At 39.8% G+C, this 9965-nt stretch overlaps 1 protein-coding gene across 14 annotated transcripts; it reads right to left on the reverse strand.

The window, feature by feature from the left end:
* On the reverse strand, positions 1 to 7675 carry LOC307245355 (uncharacterized protein). Of its 14 annotated transcripts, none has more exons than XM_080020892.1 (15): positions 7649 to 7675; positions 7449 to 7525; positions 6670 to 6743; positions 6262 to 6383; positions 6053 to 6113; positions 5762 to 5905; positions 5203 to 5277; positions 5028 to 5114; positions 4661 to 4735; positions 4294 to 4368; positions 1975 to 2049; positions 1614 to 1652; positions 1399 to 1470; positions 1027 to 1215; positions 1 to 858 (listed from the first exon to the last, which is right to left on the reverse strand). In XM_080020892.1, exons 3-15 carry the CDS (start codon positions 6728 to 6730, stop codon positions 623 to 625), a joined length of 1311 nt encoding a protein of 436 aa, XP_079877018.1. In that variant the 5' UTR covers positions 6731 to 6743; positions 7449 to 7525; positions 7649 to 7675; the 3' UTR covers positions 1 to 622. The 14 variants fall into 14 exon arrangements, with proteins under 14 accessions (XP_079877018.1, XP_079877019.1, XP_079877020.1 ...); XM_080020893.1 differs by having other exon boundaries at positions 7664 to 7674; XM_080020894.1 differs by having other exon boundaries at positions 5028 to 5108; positions 7618 to 7649.
* Between the last annotated feature and the right edge of the window lie 2290 nt (positions 7676 to 9965).

Below are 9965 nucleotides of genomic sequence, written 5' to 3' on the forward strand. Positions count from 1 at the left end.
ACTCTTGTTTTTTATTCATGTACTTTTTAAAGAGAAGGACAAATTGTCAAGATTGTGTACATACATTTACATATTGTGTGTATGCACTTGTTCTTTTTGCCAAGGTATGTTCAGTCCAGGTTGTTCTGGGACCATAAATTGGTTTACTTTATAGAGAACCCAGCTCCTTTATCGATCAGCCAGTCACTTGTGTCCGAGTAAATAAGAAAATATTGTAATATTGCAATATACTGTGTATATATATATATATAACAAAATGAATTTCATGAAAATCGTTTTAGAATTAAGCCCGTTACAAACAATTTTGTAGATAAGTGTGCGTTATTGTTCATCTGATGTTTACTAGCGGATCTTGACAGCTCTAATATGGCAGACGAGCAGATGCATAGCGGCGACATTTGCTTCACGATACGCTGTAAAGTAGCAACAACACAGCAATCACTGCACTTCAAAGAAACAGACAGCAGGCATCTGCCTTCACGCCACTCTGCATCAAGATTTATGGAATAACTAAATAGTAACAGCGGCAGCAAAATTGTATTTCACCATGATGGTTAACTTTTGCAGTTCACATGCGAGCCGAACTATGCGGACCACAGATCAACTACGTTCCGTTAAACAGCTAACGATCACTGCCCATGCCAATCTGGACTAAGGCATTGTTAATTTCAGTGACTGCATCGTCGTTCATTGAACATTTTTGTAATCCATTAATCAAGGTTTCATGGAAGAGAACATTGGTTTGCAACACAATGTTCCAGGGCCTTGTTTCACGCAATAATTTGCAGTAGACCCGGTGGCTGGGGTTCTGTGTGTGGTGCATCAAAATCAAAATGATGGGTTTAGAACTGGACGAGGCTGAAAGAGAGAAGATAGAAGAGGGAACTGAGCAAGGGGGAAAAAAAATGTATTCATGCTAATTATAATTAATAAATAAGTATATACTTTTTTTTAAATTTTTTATTAATTAATAAGAGAATGAAAAAATTAAATGACGACTGACGTAAAGAAGAAATCTAACATCACCTGGAATCTTATTCAGCGCGGCGTCCACATCCGACATAACCCGTGAGCTGATGGGGCAGAATACAAACATGAGCTGGACGTCGTCGCCGGACGTCTCCACAAGCTTGATCACGCCCAGTTTCCTCACGCGGTCAAGCAGGACGGTATCAGAGTCAAAGGTTTTACTGCTCAATACAGTCTGGAAGCTTACTGTCGGCATGCAAAAAAAACAACATATATATGTATATTCAGAAGAGGAGTGGGCTTGGTATGATGGTCATTCAAACTGTTTTCCAATCTGGAGTCTTTTCATATCATTAGAATCAGAATTAGACTGGGATTTGTTTAGATCAGGAGCTAGCTCAGTCCCCACACCATGTCCCACCATCTTACTTTTCTTCTGTGAGGAAGCAGAGGAGAACTTTGCTCTGCTCTGTTCCGAGTCACTGCCGACTTTCAAGGACGCTGGGGGATTAAGCCATTGAGAATATTTAAAAGGACTTCTAAAACACTATCACATCACCCTAATTCCTCATCTGGTCATTTGTAATGGAATTTTTAAATCACACCACATCGTATTTATATATATATTGAAATTTGAAATGTACCAAAGTTCTCTGCTTCGTAAATGACAAAGCTCTCATCTCCTAAAAACAAAAGCAGCAAAATTAGTAATCACACTTCAGGCTGGATCAATGAGATCAACACATCTCAAACCAAAGCACAAAACAAATGAAGAAATGTACAATTTATCAAAATAATCCAAAAAAAAAAAAAGAAAAAGTGAATATCATTTTTTTTTTATCAGTTTGGATCAATATATATATATATATATATATATATATATATATATATATATAGCCGTACTGTATTTTTAACTTGTACAAAAACATTCTTTTCAATGCAAGTTAAAAAACAGGTAGTGCGCTTTGAGCACTATGAGATCAAATAGAAACATACTGTATTTACCTTGTGTTTCAACAGTGTTGCCATCATTTTGGGTGTTGTCGGCCCCACCAGCTGCACTTTCAAGTGATTGGGCAGCTGAACAAAACCATGGAACATAAAATAGGCACATATAGTCTTTTAGCCATAGTAACAAACTATATTCACCTAGTGTTTCAACGGTGTTGCCATCCTTTTGGGTGTTGTCGGCCCGCAAATTTATCAAGATTCTATTGAAATGCTAGTGTGTGTGTGTGCCTGTGTGTCATATATATATATATATATATATATATATATATATATATATATATATATATATATATATATATATATATATATATATATATATATATATCTCACACACACACACACACACACACACACACACACACACACACACACACACACACACTTCCAAATTATATTTTTCTCTGATTTTCCTAAATAGTCGATGCAAATGACAGTATAGTCATTTGTCAAGTCATCAGCCGTTAGGCTATAATTCGAATTTTTTTTCAAAAATAAAAAACTCTAAATGCACTGTTCCAAATTATTATGCACAACAGAGTTTCAAAACATTGTATCGGTTGTAAAGAACTGAAAATAGTCATTTGTTGAATTTGCATCATTAGGAGGTCGTATTTACTGAAATCAAAAGCTATTTTAATCCACAACATCTTAACAGGCCAAGTTACATGTTAACATAGGACCCTTCTTTGATAACACCTTCACAGTTCTTGCATCCATTGAACTTGTGAATTTTTGCTTGAATCTCTTTGCAGGAAGTCAAAATGGCTCCCAGAGCTGATGTTTTGATGCAAACTGCCTCCCACCCTCATAGATCTTTTGCTTGAGGATGCACCAAAGGTTCTCAATAGGGTTGAGGTCAGGGGAGGATGGGGGCCACACCATGACTTTCTCTCCTTTTATGCCCATAGCAGCCAATGACACAGAGGTATTCTTTGCAGCATGAGATGGTGCATTGTCAGGCATGAAGATGATTTTACTACGGGAGGCACGGTTCTTCTTGTTGTACCACGGAAGAAAGTGGTCAGTCAGAAACTCTATAGGTCATTTTCACACCTACCAGCTCTCTCCCCATGACTCTGCAACCTCCTTGCTGACATGGCAGCCTTGTTGGGACATGGTGGCCATCCACCAACCATCCACTACTCCATCCATCTGAACCATCCAGGGTTGCACGGCACTCATCAGTAAACAAGACTGTTTGAAAATGAGTCTTCATGTATTTCTGGGCCCACTGCAACCCTTTCTGCTTGTGAGCATTGGTTAAGGGTGGCCCAATAGTAGGTTTATGCACAACTGCAAGTCTCTGGAGGATCCTACACCTTGAGGTTCACGGGACTCCAGAGGCACCAGAAGCTTCAAATACCTGTTTGCTGCTTCATAAAGGCATTTTAGCAGCTGCTCTCTTAATCCCATGAATTTGTCTGGCAGAAGCCTTCGTCATTATGCCTTTATCTGTACGAACCTGTCGGTGCTCTGAATCAGCCACAAATCTCTTCACAGCACGATGATCACGCTTAAGTTTTCGTGAAATATCTAATGTTTCCATACCTTGTCCAAGGCATTGCACTATTTGACGCTTTTCGGCAGCACAGAGATCCTTTTTCTTTCCCATATTGCTTGAAACCTGTGGCCTGCTTAATAATGTGGAACGTCCTTCTTAAGTAGTTTTCCTTGAATTGGGCTCACCTGGCAAACTAATTATCACAGGGGTCTGAGATTGATTTCAGTGATCCAAAGAGCCCTGAGACACAATACCATCCATGAGTTCAATTGAAAAACAAAAAATTAAATGTTTATGACACTTAAATCCAATTTGCATAATAATTTGGAACGCAGTGTATATACACAAACAGCAATGTATTGAACCACTACTCCCCCCCTGTGGAGAGATATAGCATTGCAACTGCTTTTCCATAAATGCAGTCTGGTCCAACCTGTCACGGTTCTTGCATGGGTCAGCCACGCCCCAATCACTGATCTGCCTGCGCTTTGTCATGCTCCAGCTGTCCTCTCCAAGTGGCTCCTACTCTGTGTGTGTGTGTGTATATATATATATATATATATATATATATACACATACATACACACACACACACACACACACACCGGCACGTGGCTCCTACGGTATATATATATATATATATATATATATATATATATATATATATATATATATATATAGCCATACTGTACTGTATTTTTAACTTGTACAATGACATTTTCCTTTGAAGAAAACATTCTTTTCAATGCAAGTAAATAACAGGTAGTGCGCTTTGAGCACTATGAGATCAAATAGAAACATACTGTATTTACCTTGTGTTTCAACGGTGTTGCCATCATCTTGGGTGTTGTCGGCCCCACCAGCTGCACTTTCAAGTGATTGGGCAGCTGAACAAAACCATGGAACATTAAATAGGCACATATAGTCTTTTAGCCATGTGCCGCAAATTTATCAAGATCCTATTGAAATGCTGTTGTGCGTGTGTATGTATGTATGTATGTATGTATGTATGTATGTATGTATGCATGTCTGTATGTATGTATATAGCCATACTGTACTGTATTTTAAAGTTGTACAATGACATTTTCCTTTGAAGAAAAGATTATTTTCAATGCAAGTTAAAAAACAGGTAGTGCGCTTTGAGCACTATGAGATCAAATAGAAACATACTGTATTTACCTTGTGTTTCAACGGTGTTGCCATCATCTTGGGTGTTGTCGGCCCCACCAGCTGCACTTTCAAGTGATTGGGCAGCTGAACAAAACCATGGAACATTAAATAGGCACATATAGTCTTTTAGCCATGTGCCGCAAATTTATCAAGATCCTATTGAAATGCTGTTGTGCGTGTGTATGTATGTATGTATGTATGTATGTATGTATGTATGTATGCATGTCTGTATGTATGTATATAGCCATACTGTACTGTATTTTAAAGTTGTACAATGACATTTTCCTTTGAAGAAAAGATTATTTTCAATGCAAGTTAAAAAACAGGTAGTGCGCTTTGAGCACTATGAGATCAAATAGAAACATACTGTATTTACCTTGTGTTTCAACAGTGTTGCCATCATTTTTGGTGTTGACGGGCCCACCAGCTGCTTCCGCCCGCCCTTGGTCCCGTGGTTCTAGCACTTTCAAGTGATTGGGCAGCCGAATAAAACCATGGAACGTAAAATAGGCACATATAGTCTTTTAGCCATCGTAACAAATGATATTCACCTTGTGTTTCAACGGTGTTGCCATCCTTTCGGGTGTTGTCGGGCCCACCAGCTGCACATCCAGGTGATTGGGCAGCTGAACAAAACCATGGACCATAACATTTATGAATATCAATTATTTGATAAGTGTTTTAAATGTAACAAGATCATATTGAAAATGTATGGGTTGAAAGAGTTTGATATCACGAGGTACCCTTTGATATTAAACCTGAACATGAAAAAGAAGAACATACAAACAAGAAATAGTTCTTATCCCGGAAACCTGCTGACTGTGTAACTCATGAACTAGACTTTCAATATGGTGTTTTTTTGTGTTGAAGAGCAATTCAAATTAAAACCTCCACCATCCTTTACATTCCAAATAATGTCCCATCTCCTATTTGCAGCCCAAACCCTGTAAAATATTCAATCCGATAACAACGACTAAAAATGAACTCCAAGAACTATACTGGGGTATTTGCTCTTGATTTATGGCCATTGGCCGTTGCAGCTGATCCCAGCACGTATTTAAAAATTAATTTTTTAAAATCTAATTCAAATAGTGCAATTAATGACAATACCTTTCTGAACCTTATTGTCTTCAATGTAGCCCTCCAGCAGGGAAATATGGCTGGAGAAGAATTCAAGGATTTTCTCATTTTGGGTCATCAAGTTCTTCAAAGTGAGCAGGTAATCAATTAAGACCCCGTTGTTAGTTAGCGCGGCTAGAAACACAGGGACAAATTGTAAGAATTTGAATAGCAATACAAATGTACCATAGTACCATGGTACCATAGTAAAACAGTGTTCCAAGACCACACAGAGGAAAACGCAGTGACAAAAGTGACGGAACAGATTTTAAGATTTTATACCTCTTACAGATTCCTCAGGGAGGAAATACATCAGATCCCTCAGCAGAATACCAATTGGCTTCTAGAATACACAAGGATTATGCAAAAACATTAATAATAATACAAAGAAAAATACCACTGTCGGTATGCAAAGAGTAAATATTCATCACTTGCCTCCATCACAGATCAGACATACACTGTCATACACTGACATCACACTGTGAACTAACCTGCCTGTGTATTATCTCATCAATGGCCTTTCTCTGTTTGAGGTTTTTGACACCAGGAATCAGTTCATTTAGATCTGCTCTGGTCAAAGAGCGGATCTGACTGTCAGTGTGAAATCCTGCCTCTGTCAAAACGGTACAGTGCGGAAATAATAACAATGAGAGAAGGCCCGCAACCCCTCTTAAACGTGCAGAATAAGGCGGTTCCACTAAAAATAAGACAAGATCCTTGTTAAAATGCCAGAAAGTGAATAGTCAAGAAGACACTGTAAAAACAACCGTCACAACGAAAGCTACTCTGATTTATTGAAATCGACACAGGCTCGTAGAAGTGTGTTTTACGGAATGCTCCGAAAACAAAATGTCTTTCGAATTGGTCCACGAGTTTCCTCCTCTTCCCGGCCTCCTTACCTTCAAGCTTAGCGGACGCTGATGGATAGATTCGACTTATTTCTTCAAGCAGCGGCATCATGGTTAAATCTAGCCTGCGGGGGGGGAAAGACGGAAATAAGTGGATCGATGAAGTTTGCTTTCGTAACCCCACCCTCTTTAATACGGCCGAAGGGCAGATATTTTTGTGAAACTGAAGATCGCACTGTATGTCACGATATTTTATGACAAACATCGCAATATCAATGATCGGACGATATTTGGGGTGAAGCATTGGTGCTTCCGTAACGTATTTAAAGCACTAGAAATATTCGAACTTATTCACTAGAACATATTCAGCGAGGCGTGGCATTCCGAAAACGGCATTATTTTACTGTGACCTTCAAGGCAACATTTAACTAGACTGCGATGTGACGATAACCAAAATCGCCTTTAACGCACTTCTTTTATTTATGTGAATACCATTTATTGTTTGCGGAGTGTTTTCACGAGTTATAACATACTTTACGTCGAATAAAAGACGAGAACATTACAAATAACGGATGATAAAAGTCACGTGGCGATAGAATAAAACACAAGGTATCAGAGGCCGAAAAACGACTGCGTAGGCTCGGCTGCCCCGTCCCGGCCGGACGGACCGGGCTGTACCGTCCGCTCATTTGCGCGGTTTTCTACGGAAAATGCACCATGACACACTCACAACGTCACACATCCCACTAGCATAACGTCTAACAGGCCCCATGGAATCAAATAACTAGTTGTACATTTTGTAAACCGTACATCTGGACACGGACACTCACCACCGAGTTCGGCGAAAAGAAAGTGAAAGTGGCTGTTGCGCCTTTCTTTTCAACCTTTACGTGACGTCACCCGCGACCTAGACCGATCGGTGGGCGAGAATTATTATCTTGTTATGTCTTATTATTTCTTATTATCTTTTACTCAACAAATGAATAGCTTCTCGGTTACGTTTGTTTATTGTACGCCGTGCGATTCATACCCCTGCAATGTTCACCAATTGTGCAGCCGCAGATTGTGCTCACTAGGTGGCACTCCTATATAATAATTTGACGGGGGGCGAGTGATACAGTGGCACCTCGACTTACGACTGTCATTCGTTCTATAAGAACGGTCGTATGTTAAAACAGTCGTATGTCGAAGCAATTTTTCCCATATGAATTATGAAATCATGAAGGGTGAAAATAAACAAAATACACAGCACAAACACAGTAAATATGAAAAAAAATATCGATAAGCCACAAACTACGTGCACACACGATGTAGGTCGCCCGCTGACTGACTGCTGACTGACTGCTGACTGGCTGCTGACTGGCTGCTGACTGACTGACTGCTGACTGACTGCTGACTGCTGACTGACTGACTGACTGCTGACTGACTGCTGACTGACTGCTGACTGACTGCTGACTGACTGACTGCTGACTGACTGCTGACTGACTGCTGACTGACTGCTGACTGGCCGCCAACGCGCCAACTGCAGATTTCCACGGTCGTATCTTGGAGCAGTCGGTCGAAAGTCGATACAAATTTTCGCAACTATCGCTACTCGTATCTTGGATGAGTCGTAAGTAGATGCGGTCGTAGGTCAAGGTACCACTGTACTAGGGTAATACTAGGATTTGAAGGGTTTATTTGAACGATTGACACGAACATGCTTCTCGCGTGAATAAGGACACGTCTCCTCTACTGTATGTCTCAAGCCAATCTATTAAATGGTCCTGAACAAATCCATTTTCAGTGGTAGAATTCTACAAGAAGTTGCCTTTTTTCAGAGAGATTCTTAGATCAGCCATTTTATTTCTCCGATCAGCCTTCAATATGGCTCAACATCATGTTTATTTATTTTATTTATGTTTATTTTATCTTCCTTTGGTTATCTCGACAGCCATTCATCCGATCTACTTCACACTTGGCGGGTGTATAGCTGGGGACCCGAGGACCCGCGGCGTAGAATTTGGTGCAATTTGGACACTGACACGTGTGATATTAATAAACTTTGAATAAACAAGCGAAGTCGAAGCGACACGCTCCGCTCTGTGCTGTGGGGCGGGGCTTCAGGGCTCTGCGTCTGAATCACCTACGTCCGTTGAACGGGCACTGCGCTAGTATCTGTTCATTCATCTGCCTTTCCTATCATTTTGTACGCGCCTATGACAAATGTACATCAATCCGCACATCGCAATCTAATTTTCTTTACACTGCCGCCAATCATCGCACCAGTCTTCCAAAAAACAAAACCTGCTGAACCACTCCACTAACATTGCACCTGATAAATAGATTCATGCCAGTGCCCTTACCCCGAGGGGAGGAATCTAATTGCTGGATGTGCTCATGTAGTCTCTGATTGGAATAAAACCTGCATCATTTTGGCCCCTGGTGGCACAGTGTTGGACATTAACGGTTTAATCAAAGCAATCATCACAAATAAATGCTTCAATTTGCAATTTCCGCTTACCCACAATCCTTTGGAAATTACATGTCTAGAATCGGTAACAAAACTTGAGCAATTTGTATTTCAACAAAAAGAAAACCACAAATTGACGAAAGTAGATGTTGACATTTGGTTGATTTACACGAGGGACCGGACATGAAAAAACGAACAATATGAAACTAGGCGGTAACTTGGCGGTTTGATATGAATGCATCCACATGATAAATGTGAAGAGTGGCCGTTATACAGGCTGCCTGTGATGCTTCATAACAATATGATCCTCCAAAACAAATTCAGTAATCACAGTAAATGTTTTCTCTCATTTTAGCAGGGGTAACATTTTCGATTTAAGCTTTGCACTGGGTTAGACACACGTGCACACACACATTCGTGCTCACACATGCAGATGTGGCTCCTGTGTTATTATGCATTCATAAATCAAAAGGGTCGCGACGGCAATTCATTTAAAACGATGGTGAGTGTAAGTCACCGGATGCAAATATGACAGCTTTATTAGAAAACGAGATTGCTGGAATTTGTCTGAGTTAATGTGACACTTTTTGATTAAATGCAAAACCTCCCTCGCTGGGAAGGTGACTACAGGACCAACAGATGAAATTAAGGAGTCTGAATTTAACACTCTGTTTAACATAGGTTAGTTTGAGCAGGGGATTTTGCAGGTTAGATATAAAAAAAAAGAAGAGAATTGGGCCTTAAAAAACTATTTTCATATCTGTGGGTGATTCCAAGATTGTGGTTCCATTTGTGGTCCACTGACATTACATTAAGAAATTACAGCATGGAAGTCAATTATTTATTTTCATAAAATACATTTTCGGCAAATCATTAGAAAGTCCTTATTGTCCTT

This window comes from Zeus faber (genome assembly GCF_960531495.2).
Source record: "Zeus faber genome assembly, chromosome: 2".
NCBI lineage: Eukaryota > Metazoa > Chordata > Actinopteri > Zeiformes > Zeidae > Zeus > Zeus faber.

Excerpts from the sequence above, each read along its gene's own strand:
- LOC307245355 (XM_080020892.1), bottom strand. The coding sequence starts at position 6,730 with ATGATGCCGCTGCTTGAAGAAATAAGTCGAATCTATCCATCAGCGTCC. Across the intron at positions 6,114-6,261 it reads ATGAGATAATACACAGGCAG|AAGCCAATTGGTATTCTGCT; the intron begins GTTAGTTCACAG and ends TGTGTATTCTAG. Across the intron at positions 2,050-4,293 it reads CAACACCGTTGAAACACAAG|CTGCCCAATCACTTGAAAGT; the intron begins GTAAATACAGTA and ends GGTTTTGTTCAG.